Genomic DNA, 21,128 nt, shown 5'->3' with positions numbered 1-21,128 from the left:
GGAGGTTCTCAGGTTAGGGATTGAATTGGAGCTACTGCTGCTGGCCTACACCACAGCCACAGCAACACAGGATCCCACAGCAACATAGGATCCAAGCCACGTCTTTGATCTACACTGCAGCTCATGGCAGCTCCGGATCCTTAACCCACTGAGCAAGGCCATGGATCGAACCTGTGTCCTCTGAACAATAGTTGGGTTCTTAACCCACTGAGCCACAATGGGAACTCCAGATTTTCACCCTTTTGATGACAGCATACGGATTCTTAGACTCCTAGAGAGCTGGAGTTCAGGGGACTCACTGAAGTCATCCTTATTCCACCACCTCATTATAAAGATGAGGGAGATGGGGGCTTTGGGGAATTTCATCTTGTCAGACAATGTAAGAAATGCAAGTGAAAAAGGATGTGGAGCAGGTTGTTGCAGTGGACACCCATTCATCTCTGTCAGATGCGAGGCACTGCCCAGTCCTGGAAATACAAAGTGATAAGACTCAGCCTTCTCCCTCCAGGGGCTGTGAGTCAGCAGTTCACTAGTGCTCAGCACAGTCTTGAGTGTTGCTTTATTAACAAGAAACCATTGCTTCAGACTTAACCTGCAGTTTCTGGATTTCTATCATTTCATTCCCCACAAATATGATTATTGAGTCAGTTTGTAGCCCCATGGGGAAAGGTGTTCAAGGGGTTTGGCCCCACCTCCAGAAGTCCTCTGCAGAGGATCAGGGAAAACTGGAGTGATTAGGACTCTAGTTTCTGCTAGCACTTACTGAAAGACACAAACCGCTGATTCTTCCTGTAGGGCTCCACCTGCGGCTAAAACTCATGAGCCCCACCGACAAAGAGGTCCTTCTCTTCAAAGACACTCAGAGCCACAGCATATCTCACCCCACTCTCTGGTCTCCTTCCTGGGGTGGGAGAAGCAGGTCCCGTTGGTAACTTGAACAGGGCTGGAGACCAGTCCATCAGAGGCCACAGGGGTGCCATGTAGGAGGTGCACTGCTCACCAGCTCTGTTCTAATCCCTCTAGAGACTGGGATCCTCCCCTCCCTGTGAAAGCCCCTCCATACAGAGCTTTTCTGGGGACCAGTCTCTAGTCCCTTCTTGAGCCTCCCGGGGGGCAGCTCCCTTGTCCTCCCCCTCTTCACCCTGATACAAACTCAACTCCCCCCTTTTCCCAGGGATTGGGTTTCCCAGCCCTCCCTGCTTGGGGGACTTGGATTTCCCATTAACTTTTATCACAGTCCAAACCAGTCTTTTGTGCCCATCTTCCCTCAGCATCTGAGTGGTCTGGTTTCTGGGTGTGGTGCAGGGCAAGGCAGGACCTCGGCACAGATGGGCATACAGAGGGCAGTGTAGCTGGGCACCCAGGGCTGTGGGCAGGCATCTTCAATTGATTATTCTATTGGTCAAAATTTCCAATGATTATTTTACCGTTAAAATGCCAGTTGAGACATTTACGCACTCAGATGCATGCTAGAGCTTCACGGTTAATCTGATGACTCCAGGTTTTTAAATTACTATATACACGTGCACACACACACACACACACACACACACACAAACAGGCGCACACACACATGTAAAAACAGAGAGACACAGAGGAAGCCCCAGACATAGTATACAAACTGAAATCAAAGCATCAATTATTCACTTTATAACTTGGTGGTATGTGTTTTGAAGGTTTGGACGCACACCCAGGAATCCTCTCCCAAATGTCAAGAACTGGGAGGTTCCAAGGCCCTGGACACATCACTGATCCTACAGGGTCAGGGCTGCACTGAGATAGTGTCCACTGAGCACAGTGTGGACTGTGACTCAAGGTCCCCAGCTCAGACAAGGCAGAACAAGAAGTGCACAGCAAAGAAAAGAAGGGCCTGCAAACCAGCCCAAGTCCTCCCCCCAGGCCCCCAGCAGAGCCCCCTTCCTCCTGCTCCAGGCTTCCTGCCTTGGGGAGAGAGCCATCTCTGGTCTGAAGGACACGTGCAGGGCTGGAACCCATGCCAAGGGGCCGCATGCAGCTGCTCTAAGGACGTTTTTCCACTCACTGCTTCCGTTGCGTGTCCTGGTCCTTTCTGAGAACAGGGTGGGTGAGTCCCCACTGCAGCTCTCACACCCTGCAAGCCCCAGACAGTCAGCCAGCACCTGAAGGCAGCGTTTTTCTGTACATTTTGGGACCTCGCTCCAGGTAGGAGGGCTGCATATCTCTCGGGCTGGAAACAAGCGTGCACAGTTAGTGCCGCCTCCTCCCCTGGTAGCTGCTCCCCTGTTGCCTTCGGGTCCCCCTGTCAGAGGACCCATTCCAGGCTGGCAAGATGGAAGGAGTGGGTGTGGGATGCCCTCTTGACAGTGGTCCCGCTGAGACGCTGCGGGGCGCCAGCAGAGGGCGCACGCGTCCTGAGCAGCCCGCCTGAGGCTCACAGGTGCTGCCTTGGAATCTGGGGGAGCTGCCCGCCCAGGACGTCCCTGTGGGGACTCTTGTCAGTGAGTCTCCCTGACAGGGTCGCCTCCCCGGAACGTCTCCTTCAGGCCCTTGCAGCTCCCAGGTGAGTGAGTGTCGCCTCAGGCCGCTTTGCTCTCTTACTGACTCTCCCGACCTTCCCTTCCCGGGAAGCTGGTTCCCACCTGGAATGCGGTTTGAAACCCCTGAGAGCCCCGCGAGCCTCACTCTAAGGTCAGGATTCAGGAGGAGGAAGCCGGTGGCCTGAGGGCTGGGACGTTGTGCTGCAAGGCTCCTTGGGATGTTATGGCTGCAGGCTTAGTGGTCTCGGAGCAGCAAAAGGTCTGTTTCTCTGAGTAAAGAAACCGCGACCTCATGTGTCAGCAGGGGTTGTGTTTGCCCAGGATGTGCCTGTCCCCTGGCTTCCCGACAGTGTCCAGGGCACCATCCTTCATCCTTGGCTTCTTCCTCCTCCCCCTGTGGAAGCCCTTGTGGGAGGGTCCCGGTCGAGCCCCAGGAGGCAGGGACGGGCTGGCTTCTGCAGGACCAGGCTCTCGATTGCTGCGGCCACCTGCCACGTTGAGGGACAAAGACTCTCAGGACCACAGTGAGCTCCTGCAGGTGACGGTTCCAAGGAGAGGCCGAGTCTGTGCCCGGCTCTGTGTTTTCCGGCTGCTGGGGGAGGGGGGGGCGGTTCCAGGGGCACTTGAGCCTCTGGTTCCTCGGGGCAGCCTCTCCTTCCTTCGCTGCCAGGGCCTCTGGCCTGAGCTGCCTCGGCGGTGGGAGGTGGGAGCTGTGAGACGTGTGGACAGGGAGGCGCTGGCCAGCGCCGAGCACCTGGCTCCTGATGTCCCTGCCCCGCTCGCAGCTCAGGGCCCCTGATGGTTCCAGCCCCTTGAGCGCCTGGCATCCTCCCCTCCCTGTGACAGCCCCTGTCTCCAGTCCCTTCTGGAGCCTCCCTGGGGGGGCAGCTCCCTCGTCCTCGCCCTCTTCACCCTGGTACGAACTCAACTCCCCCCTTTTCCCAGGGATTGGGCTTCCCAGCCCTCCCCGCTTTGGGGGACTTGGATTTCCCATTAACTTTTGTCACAGTCCAAACCAGTCTTTTGTGCCCGTCTTTCCTCAGTGTCTGAGTGGTGTGGCTTCTGGGGGTGGTGCAGGGCAGGGCGGGACCTTGGCACGGGAGGGCAGACAGAGGGCAGTGTAGCTGGGCACCCGGGGCTGTGGGGAGGGCATCTTCGGAGAGTGCAGGGGGAACGCCTGTCAGACCAGCTTTGCGTGAGTCCTTCCATCAGCCCTCCCAGCCTCTGGGAGAAGTCTCAGCCTTGCCTGTGTCCCCCACTCCCTTCTCGTCCCCGCTCTTTGCCTCTGAGCTCAGACACCCCCACTGGTGCCAGAACACCTTTGTGTCCCAGAGAGCGACTGGATCGGGAGAGGCCTTGCTCTCTTTTGGCTTCTCCTCCTAGTCCTGGAGGGGCGGAGGGGGACTTAGTCTTTCAGGAGTGCATCCTGTGTGCTGAGCCCGAGGGGGAAGCCAGGCCCAGAGGCTAAGCCAGCTGCCAGGGTCACACACAGGTTGGTAGCCGAGCTGGGTTTGGAAGCCCCGTGTGTCTTGATTCCAAGGGTATTCCCTTTGTAAGGACCCCCAGTTCTCAGAGACCCTGGTCACAGAATTAAATAGGAAAAAGAGCGAAGGTAGTTCTGAGCCTTGGATCCTAGGTTATAAAGGTCCAGAGGGTGTCTGTGTTAGTGGTGGGGCGGGGTGGGGGGGCGGATTGTGTGGGTGGGGGGAGAGCGGAGGGGGAGGGAAATCAGGAGGCGTGGGAAGGCAGGAATAGTGCACGTGGCCTAATGGGTTGGATGAACGTGCAGTGTCATATGTTGGAAATGGTGTAACACGCATGTTTGACCAGAAGCAAGGGTGCTCAGCAAGAATGATGATCAGGAAAGACTTGAGGACTCCCTGCCAGAGAGCCTGAGGCTGACCGGCCAACCAATAGCCTGTCTGTTCGTAAGTCCTCCTGTTTGAGCAGCAGCCAAATCCAGTCTGACCCCAGCCTGTCTGTTTCTGTCCCCTGCAAAGCCATGTGGGTGTACCTGGCGGTCCTCGTGGGCCTGTACTACCTCCTGCGCTGGCAGCGGGAGAGGCAGGTGGTGAGCCACCTGAGGGACAAGTATGTCTTCATCACGGGCTGTGACTCGGGCTTCGGGAACCTGCTGGCCAGGCAGCTGGACCTGCGGGGCTTGAGGGTCCTGGCTGCATGTCTGACGGAGCAGGGGGCCCAGCAGCTGAGGAAGCAGACGTCAGACAGGCTGGAGACGGTGCTCCTGGACGTGACCAAGACAGAGAGCGTCGCTGCGGCCAAGGAGTGGGTGAAGGAGCGTGTGGGGGACAGAGGTACCACCCAGCTGTCTCACGTCCGAGTCCTGTGTCTGTGTGAAGGGGAGGCCCCCTGTCAGCTCCCCGGGGAAGAGTCCCAGCGTGTTTTCCAGGCCTTGGGGTCCTCCCTGTGTTCTTGCCCTCACGCAGCTGCCCAGCCCAGCCTCTGCCCTCCCGGGGCCCCCCTCCCGACCGTGGGGCTCTGCAGTTTGGGGAGAGTGTTCCCTGCTGGGGCTGTGTCCTTGCAGACCTCCTGCCTGGTGTCCCCTCCTGTCTGAGCAGGAGGTCTGGGTTTCTTGATGCTGAGTGACCAGGGTGCTCCCAGGGTGCTCAGGGCCCACTTTCTGGAGGAGGGCTGGGGCCGGGGTCTCTGGCTGGGAGGCTGCACGGGTGGCGGGGGTAGGGGGCGGCTTTGGAGCTGGGCTGTGTTCTCAGCACTTGACAGGTTTTTTCTGGGGCCTGTATTTGTCCCTACTCTGGTTTAAATGTCACCTATTTTTGGCGATGACACTGAGCTCTCAGGACCTGTCTGAGGAAAATCAGAAAACTACTAAGGGTTTGTTTCTTCTGTCTCTCTAGTTAGTTCTCTCTCTTAGTTTTCTGTTTTTCTTTTTCTTCTGCTCTCTCTCTCTCTCTCTCTCTCTTTTTTTTTTTTTCTTAAACTACAATTGTGCCTGTGTTTTATTGGGAAGGCAAGAACTTGAATTTCTATTGTGTAAGTATAGATGCACCACATCATCAGTTTGGAAACTCAGGAAGTATGGGGATTAAAACCAAACTCTCAAAATCTTACCACCCAGAGAATAGCACTGTTAACACTTTGCATACATGGTATTATATTTTGCACATAACTGGTATTCTGTTCTTTCCACTAAAGAAAATGTGCAATTTCATGACCCAATACAAATTTCTTCAAAAACGTGGTAAGCTATGACTGAGCATATAGTATGCTTTACAACAGCATTACTTACCAAAAAGCACCCCATCGTATGAGTGTAATTGTTTCCTACCTTTCAATCATCATAGTCAGCATAGATGATGTCTTGCTAAACTTCTTTTCTACCCAATTCTCTCCCCTATAACCATGTCCGTTGATTGTGTCTTTCATGACAAATAGTTGGAGAATATACTTCCTACAAGAGCGGGCCTGTTACTGAGCAGGGGAGCGAGTCAACTCCCTGTGTCAATTCTTCCGGCACCCCTGCCCCGGCATCCCCCATACCTGTCCTGCTGCCCTGTGTCTGGTGGTTATTAAGTCTTCTTTAAAACCTTGGGATTGTGTCTGAATCTTGCAGAGAGGTTTCCATGAAGCTGGATGGGTCTTCCCTTAGGAGACGGGGCAACAGGTGCCTCCCCTGTAGGTGGGAGGAATGGGTGGAATTTTCTGGGGTAAGGGTTGAAATCTGTGCTCCGTGGGTGTGGAGTAAAGGAGACCGCCTTCCCTTCCCATGAAGGCATACCCACTGGAACACCCCAGATGCTGTGGGAACCTTGCACAATGTTGATGTAGGTGTTTCAGAGCCAGTCCCCTGAGGTCAGTGCCAGCCCTGTGAACCTGTTCCCCTACACCTGGGATTTCGGAAACGTTTTTCCCAACCGATGTGCACCCAGATGTGACCCATCTGTTTTGCTCTGGTCTTTCACCATCGCCTCTTTTCTTCTTCTCTTCCCCTCCCTTCCTCACTCTCTCTGTCTGTGTGTGTCTCTTTCCCTCATACGACCTGTGCCGCTCTCAGTACTGAAGCTTCAGGAAATCTGAAAATGTAGGTGACTGTTCCTAACGTCTGCCAGGACAACATGGGCTGTGAGAACCCCAGACTTTACCCCCCAAATTCCAGCCGATGGACCCACTAGCTTCCCTCAGCCTCAGGCCCTGCCTTCCTGAAATCTGGGTCCTTGCCCATTGTCCCCAGGCAGGGGCTGGGCAGTGAGGACTGAGTCAGGAGGAAGCTACCTTCTGTCTCCAACAGCTCCCAGGGGCTGCACTCCCCACACCCGCAGGCAGCACGTTGTTATGTGTTCCAGCCACTCCCCATGCAGCCTCCCTCCTGAGGTCCCCACTGGATGGCAGGTGACATGGAACCAGGGCTGAGTCCTCACTCATGGGCCCAGCACAGGGTGGTCCTTTGCCCTCACTCTTCCCAGGACTCTGGGGCCTGGTGAACAATGCTGGCATTTGCATGCCCCTGGCTCCCAATGAGTGGCTGACCAAGCAGGACTTCATGGTGATGCTGGATGTGAACCTGTTGGGGATGGTCGACGTGACCCTGCAGCTGCTGCCCCTCGTGAGGAAGACCAAGGGCCGTGTGGTCAACGTCTCCAGTGTCATGGGCCGGGTGTCCCTCTTTGGCGGCGGCTACTGCCTGTCCAAGTACGGCGTTGAGGCCTTCTCAGACTCCCTCAGGTATGTCCTGGGACAGAGACCTGCCTTGGTCCTCCTGCTTCTGTGCCTCTGGGGGCCTTTACGTGGGTCTTGTCATCAGAGATTTAGAGGCTCTTCCCTTGAGCTCCCTCTGTCTTGCTCTGAGTAGGGCCTCTACTGGGAGGCAGCATTTTGTGTTTGGGGTGTCCACATGGGTCCCAGGCCCATAGAGTTTGATTCCGCATCTTCCTGCCTGGGATGAGGGCCCACATCAGAAAGTGTCGGAGGCAGAGTTGGAGCTGATATCACTTGGGTGTGCAGCCCTCCCACGGGCTTCACGGCGATGGTATTTAGGTGCTGGGCGGCCTGTGGGGAGTGTTCCCATGAAGCGGTTGATCAAGGGAGCTACTTAATCAACTCAGGGGTAGATAGTCCACCGGCTGCAGGGAGGAAGGTGGCTCTGATTGTGTGGGAGCTGTGTCCACAGGCAGGTGGATGCTCTTGGGAGGACAGTTGGCAGAGGGTGGCTAGTGTAGCAGAAGGGATGGGGGAGCCTGGGCAAGATGCAGTGTGCAAAGCTGGTGACTGTTTGGATATGAGGTGAATTTGAGGGGATAGCGTTTGAGTGGTGCCTTGCAGCATGGTTGCCGAGGTTTAGAGCTGATAAGCACGAATGTGTACAATGACTGGAAAAATAACCAAGCTCTCTCTGGCAGCAAGACTGTCCTCACATGCTTTTCCCCCCCCAGGTTCTGTCCTTAACAAGCTCCCAGAATATCCAGCGTATTCCACCTTAATCGTATATTGGTGTCTTTTTTCATTTTTGGGGGGCCCAGCCTGTGGCATCGTGACGTTCCAGGGCTATGGATTGAAGCCGCAACACAGCAGGGACCAGGCTCGATCCTTAGCTGCTGGGCCCCCAGGGAATTCCCTATGTTGTCGTTTTACCATTTTTTCATGTTTTGGTTTGGAAGACCCTGACGTCCTTGTCCCTGTGTCTTCTTGCAGGAGGGAGCTCTCCTACTTTGGGGTGAAGGTGGCTGTGATCGAGCCTGGCTTCTTCATGACCAATATGACTGCCGCTGAGGTGTTTAATGGAAACCTCCAGGCAGCATGGCAGCAGGCCAGCCCAGAGGTCAAGGATCTCTATGGAGACGCATTCGTGGCTAACTGTGAGTGAGCTGTGGGCCCTGGGGAGAAGAGCAAACCCTTGTCTAGGAGCCAGGGTCTGTCATTAGCGCCTCGTCCAATCTCAGGTCCTTCCTCCAGGCTCTGACTCCCCCACGACAGTGAGGGCATGTGCTCCATCCCCAGGGCCGTGTGTGGCCAACTGGTGACCTCAGGATCCAGGCTGGGTAGACTTGGGGACCACTGTCTCTCTGAAACTCTCATTATTTGGGGAGGATACTGAAGCCCGAGAGGAAGGACACTGTGGACTCATGGCAAGCTGGTGTTAGAATCAGCTTTCTTCCAGGGGCCTAGATTCCTAGTGTTTGTAGACACCTCCAGTTTATGCCATGGACATGTTGCCAGGATAGATCCCGAGGAGGCTGAGTGTGGAGTGAGGTCCTGGGCTAAGCGTTAGGACCTCCCCGCCCCCCCCAGTGTACCATGGTTCCAATTTGGAATATGATTTTGGAGGACCAAGCAATTTTCAGAAACTTTTGGGTTGCTCTGAAAGTGCGTGGGTTGGGAAGTGAAAATAGTTTGGATGGTTTCTCCTTCTGGACAGTCATGAAGACATATGACCTATTGAAGCCCCAATGGTCTGGGAATCTGTCTTTGGTGACCAACTGCATGGAGCACGCCCTGACCTCCTGCCACCCCCGCACGCGATACTCACCTGGCTGGGACGCCAAGTTCTTCTACCTCCCCATGAGCTACTTGCCCACCTTCCTCATGGATCTCATGATGTGCTATGGTGCCCCTAGGCCTGCTAAGGTCCTGTAACCCAAGACTGAGGTGCATGGCAGGGGGAGCTGGGGACCGTGTGAGGCGGGGATGCATCAGTGGGAGGGAAACAGAGTGGAGAGAGGGCTTCTCCCATCCCTGGGGACACCCATGCCCCTCCTCCCCAGGCTCCTCTGGGGACATTACTCAGGACTCTGGGAATATTATGGAGAAGGGAACACGTTTTGTGGCTGAGTAACAGGGGCTGATAGCATAACCTGTGTCCTGTTCCTTGAGTGGTCTCTCAGTGTCGCCTTCTTCTTTTTTTTTTCTTTTTGCGTTTTGGGGCCGCACCTGCAGCAATGGAAGTTGCCAGGCTAGGGGGCTGCTTAGAGCTACCACTGACGGCTTGTGCCACAGCCACAGCAACTTGGGATCTGAGCTGCGTCTGTGACCTACACTGCAGCTCTTGGTAAGGCCGGATCCTTAACCCACTGAGCAAGGCCAGGGATCGAATCCGCAACCTCATGGTTCCTAGTCATATTTGTTTCCTCTGTGCCACAACGGGAACTCCTCTCAGTGCCTTCTGATCCCCGCGCTACTGTGATAAATCCATACTTTTGGGGAGGGTGTGAGTTCTTGGGAGTTTTCAGCCCCCTCTGTGCTGTCCCTGTCCACCTGTTCATATGTGTCTTTCCCTGTGTCCAGTCTTCCTCTCCCACAGGACACAAATGGGTGAGGGGGTGCGGGGGGGATAAAAAACCTTCCCCCGTGAAGGTCTCTGTTGAAATAGAGAGCAACCAGCAGCCTGCTATGTCAACATAGGTGCCAACTCAGTAGACCTTGGCTGGAGCCAAGGCGTGTGAGATTCCAAATCCCTGGACACCTCACTGATCCTACAGGGTCAGGGCTGCACTGAGATAGTGTCCACTGAGCACAGTGTGGACTGTGACTCAAGGTCCCCAGCTCAGACAAGGCAGAACAAGAAGTGCACAGCAAAGAAAAGAAGGGCCTGCAAACCAGCCCAAGTCCTCCCCCCAGGCCCCCAGCAGAGCCCCCTTCCTCCTGCTCCAGGCTTCCTGCCTTGGGGAGAGAGCCATCTCTGGTCTGAAGGACACGTGCAGGGCTGGAACCCATGCCAAGGGGCCGCATGCAGCTGCTCTAAGGACGTTTTTCCACTCACTGCTTCCGTTGCGTGTCCTGGTCCTTTCTGAGAACAGGGTGGGTGAGTCCCCACTGCAGCTCTCACACCCTGCAAGCCCCAGACAGTCAGCCAGCACCTGAAGGCAGCGTTTTTCTGTACATTTTGGGACCTCGCTCCAGGTAGGAGGGCTGCATATCTCTCGGGCTGGAAACAAGCGTGCACAGTTAGTGCCGCCTCCTCCCCTGGTAGCTGCTCCCCTGTTGCCTTCGGGTCCCCCTGTCAGAGGACCCATTCCAGGCTGGCAAGATGGAAGGAGTGGGTGTGGGATGCCCTCTTGACAGTGGTCCCGCTGAGACGCTGCGGGGCGCCAGCAGAGGGCGCACGCGTCCTGAGCAGCCCGCCTGAGGCTCACAGGTGCTGCCTTGGAATCTGGGGGAGCTGCCCGCCCAGGACGTCCCTGTGGGGACTCTTGTCAGTGAGTCTCCCTGACAGGGTCGCCTCCCCGGAACGTCTCCTTCAGGCCCTTGCAGCTCCCAGGTGAGTGAGTGTCGCCTCAGGCCGCTTTGCTCTCTTACTGACTCTCCCGACCTTCCCTTCCCGGGAAGCTGGTTCCCACCTGGAATGCGGTTTGAAACCCCTGAGAGCCCCGCGAGCCTCACTCTAAGGTCAGGATTCAGGAGGAGGAAGCCGGTGGCCTGAGGGCTGGGACGTTGTGCTGCAAGGCTCCTTGGGATGTTATGGCTGCAGGCTTAGTGGTCTCGGAGCAGCAAAAGGTCTGTTTCTCTGAGTAAAGAAACCGCGACCTCATGTGTCAGCAGGGGTTGTGTTTGCCCAGGATGTGCCTGTCCCCTGGCTTCCCGACAGTGTCCAGGGCACCATCCTTCATCCTTGGCTTCTTCCTCCTCCCCCTGTGGAAGCCCTTGTGGGAGGGTCCCGGTCGAGCCCCAGGAGGCAGGGACGGGCTGGCTTCTGCAGGACCAGGCTCTCGATTGCTGCGGCCACCTGCCACGTTGAGGGACAAAGACTCTCAGGACCACAGTGAGCTCCTGCAGGTGACGGTTCCAAGGAGAGGCCGAGTCTGTGCCCGGCTCTGTGTTTTCCGGCTGCTGGGGGAGGGGGGGGCGGTTCCAGGGGCACTTGAGCCTCTGGTTCCTCGGGGCAGCCTCTCCTTCCTTCGCTGCCAGGGCCTCTGGCCTGAGCTGCCTCGGCGGTGGGAGGTGGGAGCTGTGAGACGTGTGGACAGGGAGGCGCTGGCCAGCGCCGAGCACCTGGCTCCTGATGTCCCTGCCCCGCTCGCAGCTCAGGGCCCCTGATGGTTCCAGCCCCTTGAGCGCCTGGCATCCTCCCCTCCCTGTGACAGCCCCTGTCTCCAGTCCCTTCTGGAGCCTCCCTGGGGGGGCAGCTCCCTCGTCCTCGCCCTCTTCACCCTGGTACGAACTCAACTCCCCCCTTTTCCCAGGGATTGGGCTTCCCAGCCCTCCCCGCTTTGGGGGACTTGGATTTCCCATTAACTTTTGTCACAGTCCAAACCAGTCTTTTGTGCCCGTCTTTCCTCAGTGTCTGAGTGGTGTGGCTTCTGGGGGTGGTGCAGGGCAGGGCGGGACCTTGGCACGGGAGGGCAGACAGAGGGCAGTGTAGCTGGGCACCCGGGGCTGTGGGGAGGGCATCTTCGGAGAGTGCAGGGGGAACGCCTGTCAGACCAGCTTTGCGTGAGTCCTTCCATCAGCCCTCCCAGCCTCTGGGAGAAGTCTCAGCCTTGCCTGTGTCCCCCACTCCCTTCTCGTCCCCGCTCTTTGCCTCTGAGCTCAGACACCCCCACTGGTGCCAGAACACCTTTGTGTCCCAGAGAGCGACTGGATCGGGAGAGGCCTTGCTCTCTTTTGGCTTCTCCTCCTAGTCCTGGAGGGGCGGAGGGGGACTTAGTCTTTCAGGAGTGCATCCTGTGTGCTGAGCCCGAGGGGGAAGCCAGGCCCAGAGGCTAAGCCAGCTGCCAGGGTCACACACAGGTTGGTAGCCGAGCTGGGTTTGGAAGCCCCGTGTGTCTTGATTCCAAGGGTATTCCCTTTGTAAGGACCCCCAGTTCTCAGAGACCCTGGTCACAGAATTAAATAGGAAAAAGAGCGAAGGTAGTTCTGAGCCTTGGATCCTAGGTTATAAAGGTCCAGAGGGTGTCTGTGTTAGTGGTGGGGCAGGGTGGGGGGGGCGGATTGTGTGGGTGGGGGGAGAGCGGAGGGGGAGGGAAATCAGGAGGCGTGGGAAGGCAGGAATAGTGCACGTGGCCTAATGGGTTGGATGAACGTGCAGTGTCATATGTTGGAAATGGTGTAACACGCATGTTTGACCAGAAGCAAGGGTGCTCAGCAAGAATGATGATCAGGAAAGACTTGAGGACTCCCTGCCAGAGAGCCTGAGGCTGACCGGCCAACCAATAGCCTGTCTGTTCGTAAGTCCTCCTGTTTGGGCAGCAGCCAAACTCCAGTCTTACCCCAGCCTGTCTGTTTCTGTCCCCTGCAAAGCCATGTGGGTGTACCTGGCGGTCCTCGTGGGCCTGTACTACCTCCTGCGCTGGCAGCGGGAGAGGCAGGTGGTGAGCCACCTGAGGGACAAGTATGTCCTCATCACGGGCTGTGACTCGGGCTTCGGGAACCTGCTGGCCAGGCAGCTGGACCTGCGGGGCTTGAGGGTCCTGGCTGCATGTCTGACGGAGCAGGGGGCCCAGCAGCTGAGGAAGCAGACGTCAGACAGGCTGGAGACGGTGCTCCTGGACGTGACCAAGACAGAGAGCGTCGCTGCGGCCAAGGAGTGGGTGAAGGAGCGTGTGGGGGACAGAGGTACCACCCAGCTGTCTCACGTCCGAGTCCTGTGTCTGTGTGAAGGGGAGGCCCCCTGTCAGCTCCCCGGGGAAGAGTCCCAGCGTGTTTTCCAGGCCTTGGGGTCCTCCCTGTGTTCTTGCCCTCACGCAGCTGCCCAGCCCAGCCTCTGCCCTCCCGGGGCCCCCCTCCCGACCGTGGGGCTCTGCAGTTTGGGGAGAGTGTTCCCTGCTGGGGCTGTGTCCTTGCAGACCTCCTGCCTGGTGTCCCCTCCTGTCTGAGCAGGAGGTCTGGGTTTCTTGATGCTGAGTGACCAGGGTGCTCCCAGGGTGCTCAGGGCCCACTTTCTGGAGGAGGGCTGGGGCCGGGGTCTCTGGCTGGGAGGCTGCACAGGTGGCGGGGGTAGAGGGTGGCTTTGGAGCTGGGCTGTGTTCTCAGCACTTGACATGTGTTTGCTCTGTTTTGTTTTTGCTTTTAGGGCTACACCAGAGGCATTTGGAACTTTCCAAGCTAGGAGTGAACCACAGCTACAGCTGCTGTTGTATACCAGGGCCACTCCAACATCATTTCCAAGCCATGTCTGTGACCTATACCACAGCTCTCCGAAACACCAGATCCTTAACCCTTGAGTGAGGACAGGGGTTGAACCTGCGTCCTCATTGACGCTAGCCAGATTCATTTCCGCTGAACCACCAGGGGAACTCCCTCTCTTTTTCATCTATAGCTGTCACTGTGTTTTACTGGAGGAGGGAAGAGCTTAATTTCTTTCATCTTGGTATACATGTAAAACATGGTCAAAAAACAAAAAAAAAGATTAGTGGTTCCCATCATGGCGCAGTGGAAATGAATGTGACCAGGAACCATGAGGTTGTGGGTTCAATCCCTGGCCTTGCTCAGTGGGTTAAGGATCCAGCGTTGCCTTGAGCTGTGCTATAGTTTGCAGACATGGCTTGGATCCCCAGTTGCTGTGGCTCTGGCGTAGACCGGCTTCTACAGCTCTGATTAGACCCGTAGCCTGGGAACCTCCATATGCCGCAGGAGCGGCCCTAGAAAAGGCAAAAAGACAAAACAAACAAACAAACAAAAACCCAACCACATAATTTTTTTTTTTTTTTGTCTTTTTGCTATTTCTTGGGCCGCTCCTGCGGCATATGGAGATTCCCAGGCTAGGGGTCAAATCGGAGCTGTAGCCACCGGCCTATGCCAGAGCCACAGCAACACAGGATCCGAGCCGCGTCCGCAACCTACACCACAGCTCACGGCAACGCCAGATCGTTAACCCACTGAGCAAGGGCAGGGACCGAACCCGCAACCTCATGGTTCCTAGTCGGATTCGTTAACCACTGCGCCACGACGGGAACTTCCACATTTTCTTGTTGGTTGTTTTTTTGATTGTTTTTGCCTTTAAAAATTTTAAAATACAGTTTTTTCAAGCTTACATTCCATTTACAGTTATTAAAAAAATTTGCTTTATTCCCTGTATTTTACAATAATATTACCATGTATATTGTTTGGGTGTGTCATGCCAAATATGTTGGGAGAATATGCTTCCTACAAGGGTGGGCATATTACCTACCAAGAAGGGGATGGACACTACTGTTTGTGTCAATCCTTTCCCCAGCCCCTGCCCCGACTCCTCTGACCCCTTTCCTGTGGCCCTGAAGTCTGTAGGTTGATAAGTTGTTAAGTAATTGGGATTGTGTTTTTCAGTCTTGCAAAGAGGGTTTTCCCAAGCTGGATGAACTGTGAACCCAGGAGCATGGGGCTAGACTGTGCTTCTGTGTGGGTGGGAGGAAAGGGTGGATTTCTCTGGGGTAGAGGGTGAAATACTTGCTAAGTTTGGAAAGGAGAAAAGAAGAGCATCTTTGCCTCTTCGTGAAGGTTATCCCTTAGGATTCCACAGATTCCCCCAGGGACATTGCTCAATATTGATACAGGTGTTTCAAAGCCAGTCCCCTGAGGTCGGTGCCAGCCCTGTGAACCTGTTCCCCCACACCTGGGATTTCAGAAATATTTTTCCCAACCGATGTGCACCCAGATGTGACCCATCTGTTTTGCTCTGGTCTTTCACCATCACTTTTTTCTTCTTGAACGTGAGGGGAATTAGAGGCAATAGCTTAAGTGTTGCTTGCTCCATAACTGGTAGGATTTAGTGCTAAGAAGTGTAAGTTTGCAAAATATTTGGAAAAAATATTCAAACTCTTTATAGAACAATACCCTCATCATAACATTTCTTCCTCTGGGTTCAATCAAACATACATCTCACCAGAAGGTTGCTTCTAGTCACAAGGAACAGATATCTCAGTTAATGATTTTAGGGCTTTCCCAAATATGGAAAAATGCAAGATCCCACAGTCATAAAGAATTTCTCCTGAAGTATATCTAACTATCTAAGGGCCTGTTTTGCTCTTTTCTCACAGCAGATCCCTCATCCTGATCTTTACTCTGAATACCTTTCAGGATATATTGTAGGTGAGCAATGCAGTGACTGATACTTAATACTTGTAGAACCAGATTGTGAGTGACATTCCTTGTTTTTCATAACCAGAGACTAGAGGACATAGTAGAGAGCTGGGTGTGTTAGGGAGGGGAGGCATCCATGGGAGGGAAATATAGTGGGGAGAGGGCTTCTATGTCACCAGGGACACCCATCCCACCTCCTCCCCACATCGTCCCCAGGCGATGACTCAGGGGACATGACTCAGGACTCTGGGGATATTAGGATATAGAAGCAAGTTTTGGAGGTCCCGTTGTGGCACAGTGGTTAACGAATCCGACTAGGAACCATGAGGTTGCGGGTTCGGTCCCTGCCCTTGCTCAGTGGGTTAAGGATCCGGTGTTGCCGTGAGCTGTGGTGTAGGTTGCAGACACGGCTCAGATCCCGCGTTGCTGTGGCTCTGGCGTAGGCCAGGGGCTACAGCTCCAATTCGCCCCTAGCCTGGGAACCTCCATGTGCCGTGGGAGCGGCCCAAAGAAATAGCAAAAAGACAAAAAAAAAAAAAAAAAAAAAAAAAAGAAGCAAGTTTTGTGGTGAGGAGCTGGGACCAATAGCTCATGTCTGTGTCTTGTTTCTTACCAGCCTCTCAGGGCCCTGGACCTTAGGCCTTCCTGCCACTCTGAACAATCCAGAGGAGGGCGTGAGCAGCTGGGAGGACATCAGCCCCCACCCTCTGTCCCAGTCTGCCTCTTCTGGGTGTGCCCTGGCCCTGGCCGTCTCTCCCTCCTGTGAGCTAGAAATGGACATGGACGTGAAGGCCCATCTCCCCTGAAGGTTCCTGTGGGCAGGGGTGAGGGTGGAGAGTGGCCACCAGCCTGACACAGCAGCCTGGGTGCCAGCTCAGGAGACCTTGGCTGGAAGGCGGTGTTCTCAGTGGGGGTCCTGAGAGAGGACACAGAAACCAGGTTTTGTTTTGTCTTGAAACCATGCGTTTCCATGGATTAAATTTTCCTTAAAATAAACATTGACAGTTGACCCAGGCCCAGTGATTGGAGCCATGGCCTTGGGGGGGCAGAGGGGTGTGTGTCTAGGAGAGGAAGAGTCAGATGATCTCCTGCAAGTGAAGGGGTGAGTGGTGGGGTGAGCTGAGGAGGATTTGAAGAGAGAAGTGGGGTCATCCCCTCCTCCACTGAAGTGAGGGGCTAACGTGTCTTTTGGGGGTTCATCAAGTGGCCTTAGGTCACAGGCTTAGACTCAAGAATGGACAGTCGAGGAGAGGTGTCTAAGGGACTGGCAGGCCCAGACCCTTCCCTGAGGACATCTGGCCTCTCCCTCACCAGCCACCTCTCTGTGGCCCTCCCTCTGTCCCCTCCTTTCTTTCTTTTTTTTTTTTGTTTTTTGTTTTTGTTTTTGTCTTTTTGCTATTTCTCGGGCCGCTCCTGCGGCATATGGAGGTTCCCAGGCTAGGGGTCGAATGGGAGCTGTAGCCACCAGTCTACACCAGGGCCACAGCAACGCTGGATCCAAGCCGCGTCTGCAACCTACACCACAGCTCATGGCAACGCCGGATCGTTAACCCACTGAGCAAGGACAGGGATCGAACCCGCAACCTCATGGTTCCTAGTTGGATTCATTAACCACTTCGCCACGACGGGAACTCCTGTCCCCTCCTTTCGAGTCACCACCCCCCAGGTTCTGCCATCCCCGGGGTCCCCAGCCCAGATACCCTCCCCGCACTCTCCAGTGGAGGAGAGTAGGAGTCCCTTCTGGACCCCAGCCTTATGTTTTCTGCTTCCCTTGACTGAGCACCTACTGTGTGCTGGGCAGGAATTCCCTTGATTTCTCAGGGCCTCCCGAGAGCCTGACTGCCTCCACTCTTTTCATGATGCTCTGAGGATGGACTCGGTGGAGAAGCATTTGCACCAAGTTGTGCAGATTCCTGGGCTGAGTACAAATTGGAATGGGAGGGACCTCACCAGGTGTCTTCGTTTTTCTCCTTCAGTTCGAAATCGAGGGTATGGAATCTTTAAGGGAGCCTTAGGTTGTAGAAGGGCTCACCATTTTCAAGCAAAAAGAGAGTGAGGTCAGGTGTTGCCGTGATGCTGAAACACAAACCTGTAGTGAATGCTTGGTGCCCAACACGGGCGCACTGAGGAGACGGAAATGAGCGGTACGATCCTCAAGGGTCTCTGAATCCTTCAAGGCTGTAGTGTCAGCCACTCAAGGTCAATCCATCTCCTCTTAAATGCAAAACCTGATTTGAAGAGACCAGATTTTTATATTATTACACACACACACAAGCATAGAGCCAGACATACCAAGCAACTGAAAGAAAATAAAGGGTCACTAATTGACTTTATAGCCTTGGTCGGGTATTTTAGGAGGACCCTTTAGGAGGCTTGGACTCACCCCCAGGAATCCCCAGAATGTCAGACAAACTGTGAGGTAACCAACTCCTGGCCCTCCTTGCTCATCCTACAGAAGGTTGGGTGCTGCACTAATATGAGTTGCTTGGCCCGCAGTGTGAACTATGACTCAAGGTCCCCAGCTCAGACAAGGCAGAATAAGAAATACACTGAAAAAGAAGGGCCTGCAAACCAGCCCAAGTCCTCCCCCCAGACCCCCAGCAGAGCCCCCTTCCTCCTCCTCCAGGCTTCCTGCCTTGGGGAGGGTGTCAAGTCTGGTCTGATGTACGTGTGCAGAGGCTGAAACCCATGCCATTGGGGTCCAAAGAACGGCCACAAGGAAGCTCCCCTTGGTTTTCCTGGCCCTCAACTCCTTCCCTTCGCCATCCTGGTCCTTGGTGAGTTGAGTAGGGTCAGTGAACACCCATCCCCAATCTTCTTGTCCTCCAAGTGTCAGATATTCAACACTTGAAGGCACTGGTGTGTCTCTACATTTTAGGGTCTCCACCCTACAATTTAGGGAGTATATATGTAGGAGTGAAAACAAACTTGCACAATTCTCCTTCACTCTCTGCACCTTCCAGCAACCCCACTTGCAACTAAGCCTCTCTTTCTTCAGAGGACTCAACGTGGATGGAGACAAGGAAATGGCTGGGGGATGGCCTGACTCTGGACAGTGGTGCCACTGAGATTCCCTTGGGCTACGCCAGGGGGTATGTGTGTCAGCTCCACCTCACATGAGGCTCCCAGGTATGGCCCTGGAATGTGACCCCACTGCCACTCCCAGGATGTAAGGTGAAGAGACTTAGGCAGAGGTCTCCCTGACAGGGTTGACTCTGAAGGATTTCTCGCTGTGTCCCCTGAAGCTCCCAGGTGAGTGAGTGTCACCTCAGGCCGCTTTGCTCTCTTACTGACTCTCCTGATATTCTCGTGCTGGTTCCCACCTAAATGTGGTTTGAAACCCCTGAGAGCCCCGCGAGCCTCACTCTAAGGTCAGGATTCAGGAGGAGGAAGCCGGTGGCCTGAGGGCTGGGACGTTGTGCTGCAAGGCTCCTTGGGATGTTATGGCTGCAGGCTTAGTGGTCTCGGAGCAGCAAAAGGTCTGTTTCTCTGAGTAAAGAAACCGCGACCTCATGTGTCAGCAGGGGTTGTGTTTGCCCAGGATGTGCCTGTCCCCTGGCTTCCCGACAGTGTCCAGGGCACCATCCTTCATCCTTGGCTTCTTCCTCCTCCCCCTGTGGAAGCCCTTGTGGGAGGGTCCCGGTCGAGCCCCAGGAGGCAGGGACGGGCTGGCTTCTGCAGGACCAGGCTCTCGATTGCTGCGGCCACCTGCCACGTTGAGGGACAAAGACTCTCAGGACCACAGTGAGCTCCTGCAGGTGACGGTTCCAAGGAGAGGCCGAGTCTGTGCCCGGCTCTGTGTTTTCCGGCTGCTGGGGGAGGGGGGGGCGGTTCCAGGGGCACTTGAGCCTCTGGTTCCTCGGGGCAGCCTCTCCTTCCTTCGCTGCCAGGGCCTCTGGCCTGAGCTGCCTCGGCGGTGGGAGGTGGGAGCTGTGAGACGTGTGGACAGGGAGGCGCTGGCCAGCGCCGAGCACCTGGCTCCTGATGTCCCTGCCCCGCTCGCAGCTCAGGGCCCCTGATGGTTCCAGCCCCTTGAGCGCCTGGCATCCTCCCCTCCCTGTGACAGCCCCTGTCTCCAGTCCCTTCTGGAGCCTCCCTGGGGGGGCAGCTCCCTCGTCCTCGCCCTCTTCACCCTGGTACGAACTCAACTCCCCCCTTTTCCCAGGGATTGGGCTTCCCAGCCCTCCCCGCTTTGGGGGACTTGGATTTCCCATTAACTTTTGTCACAGTCCAAACCAGTCTTTTGTGCCCGTCTTTCCTCAGTGTCTGAGTGGTGTGGCTTCTGGGGGTGGTGCAGGGCAGGGCGGGACCTTGGCACGGGAGGGCAGACAGAGGGCAGTGTAGCTGGGCACCCGGGGCTGTGGGGAGGGCATCTTCGGAGAGTGCAGGGGGAACGCCTGTCAGACCAGCTTTGCGTGAGTCCTTCCATCAGCCCTCCCAGCCTCTGGGAGAAGTCTCAGCCTTGCCTGTGTCCCCCACTCCCTTCTCGTCCCCGCTCTTTGCCTCTGAGCTCAGACACCCCCACTGGTGCCAGAACACCTTTGTGTCCCAGAGAGCGACTGGATCGGGAGAGGCCTTGCTCTCTTTTGGCTTCTCCTCCTAGTCCTGGAGGGGCGGAGGGGGACTTAGTCTTTCAGGAGTGCATCCTGTGTGCTGAGCCCGAGGGGGAAGCCAGGCCCAGAGGCTAAGCCAGCTGCCAGGGTCACACACAGGTTGGTAGCCGAGCTGGGTTTGGAAGCCCCGTGTGTCTTGATTCCAAGGGTATTCCCTTTGTAAGGACCCCCAGTTCTCAGAGACCCTGGTCACAGAATTAAATAGGAAAAAGAGCGAAGGTAGTTCTGAGCCATGGATCCTAGGTTATAAAGGTCCAGAGGGTGTCTGTGTTAGTGGTGGGGCGGGGTGGGGGGGGCGGATTGTGTGGGTGGGGGGAGAGCGGAGGGGGAGGGAAATCAGGAGGCATGGGAAGGCAGGAAAGGGTCGTCAGGAATAGTGCACATGGCCTAATGGGTTGGATGAACGTGCAGTGTCATATGTTGGAAATGGTGTAACACGCAAGTTTGACCAGAAGCAAGGGTGCTCAGCAAGAATGATGATCGGGAAAGACCTGAGGACTCCCTGCCAGAGAGCCTGAGGCTGACCGGCCAACCAATAGCCTGTCTGTTCGTAAGTCCTCCTGTATGAGCAGCAGCCAAACTCCAGTCTTACCCCAGCCTGTCTGTTTCTGTCCCCCGCAAAGCCATGTGGGTGTACCTGGTGGTCCTCGTGGGCCTGTACTACCTCCTGCGCTGGCAGCGGGAGAGGCAGGTGGTGAGCCACCTGAGGGACAAGTATGTCTTCATCACGGGCTGTGACTCGGGCTTCGGGAACCTGCTGGCCAGGCAGCTGGACCTGCGGGGCTTGAGGGTCCTGGCTGCATGTCTGACGGAGCAGGGGGCCCAGCAGCTGAGGAAGCAGACGTCAGACAGGCTGGAGACGGTGCTCCTGGACGTGACCAAGACAGAGAGCGTCGCTGCGGCCAAGGAGTGGGTGAAGGAGCGTGTGGGGGACAGAGGTACCACCCAGCTGTCTCACGTCCGAGTCCTGTGTCTGTGTGAAGGGGAGGCCCCCTGTCAGCTCCCCGGGGAAGAGTCCCAGCGTGTTTTCCAG

The 21,128-nt window shown here is 55.7% G+C and overlaps 3 protein-coding genes and 1 pseudogene across 8 annotated transcripts in view; all 4 read left to right on the top strand.

The window, feature by feature from the left end:
• The first annotated feature begins 2,412 nt into the window (after positions 1–2,412).
• On the top strand, positions 2,413–9,342 carry LOC100626199 (retinol dehydrogenase 16). Of its 3 annotated transcripts, none has more exons than XM_021091813.2 (5): positions 2,413–2,539; positions 4,517–4,831; positions 6,959–7,217; positions 8,184–8,347; positions 8,908–9,342. In XM_021091813.2, the coding sequence occupies exons 2-5, from the start codon at positions 4,519–4,521 to the stop codon at positions 9,123–9,125; spliced, it is 954 nt and encodes a 317-aa protein (XP_020947472.2). In that variant the 5' UTR covers positions 2,413–2,539; positions 4,517–4,518; the 3' UTR covers positions 9,126–9,342. The 3 variants fall into 3 exon arrangements, with proteins under 3 accessions (XP_020947472.2, XP_020947469.2, XP_020947468.2); XM_021091810.2 differs by having other exon boundaries at positions 2,413–4,008; XM_021091809.2 differs by lacking the exon at positions 2,413–2,539 and adding an exon at positions 2,951–4,008 and having other exon boundaries at positions 4,306–4,831.
• A 1,277-nt stretch (positions 9,343–10,619) lies between these two features.
• On the top strand, positions 10,620–13,435 carry LOC146403287 (17-beta-hydroxysteroid dehydrogenase type 6 pseudogene; annotated as a pseudogene). The gene is made up of 2 exons (XR_014803394.1): positions 10,620–10,746; positions 12,726–13,435. The product of XR_014803394.1 is annotated as a 17-beta-hydroxysteroid dehydrogenase type 6 pseudogene (transcript).
• LOC146403286 (retinol dehydrogenase 16-like) overlaps positions 10,620–21,128 on the top strand; it is a 16,337-nt gene continuing 5,828 nt past the window's right edge. The window contains exons 1-7 of one of the 3 annotated variants that reach the window (XM_084956110.1): positions 10,620–13,040; positions 15,440–15,491; positions 16,099–16,290; positions 18,481–18,611; positions 18,690–20,194; positions 20,507–20,645; positions 20,913–21,033. The gene's annotated coding sequence lies outside the window, so the exon portion shown is untranslated. Of the gene's footprint in view, positions 13,041–15,439; positions 15,492–16,098; positions 16,291–18,480; positions 20,195–20,506; positions 20,646–20,912; positions 21,034–21,128 lie in introns of those variants that run through there. The other 2 variants (XM_084956111.1, XM_084956112.1) reach the window with 2 other exon arrangements.
• The window catches only part of RDH16 (retinol dehydrogenase 16 (all-trans)), a 15,071-nt gene continuing 14,660 nt past the window's right edge, over positions 20,718–21,128 (top strand). Inside the window, 1 exon segment of the mRNA NM_001243866.1 lies at positions 20,718–21,033. Coding sequence (NP_001230795.1) covers positions 20,721–21,033 — 313 coding nt within the window. The 5' untranslated portion in view covers positions 20,718–20,720.

The sequence above is a fragment of the Sus scrofa genome, chromosome 5, assembly GCF_054392235.1.
Source record: "Sus scrofa isolate SSC_HxYL_T2T_F1_AM1 chromosome 5, Sscrofa_HxYL_maternal_Yorkshire_Landrace_v2.0, whole genome shotgun sequence".
NCBI classification, from domain to species: domain Eukaryota; kingdom Metazoa; phylum Chordata; class Mammalia; order Artiodactyla; family Suidae; genus Sus; species Sus scrofa.
The sequence above is the reverse complement of the archived record's forward strand: the minus strand, read 5'-3'. Positions and strand labels throughout refer to the sequence as shown.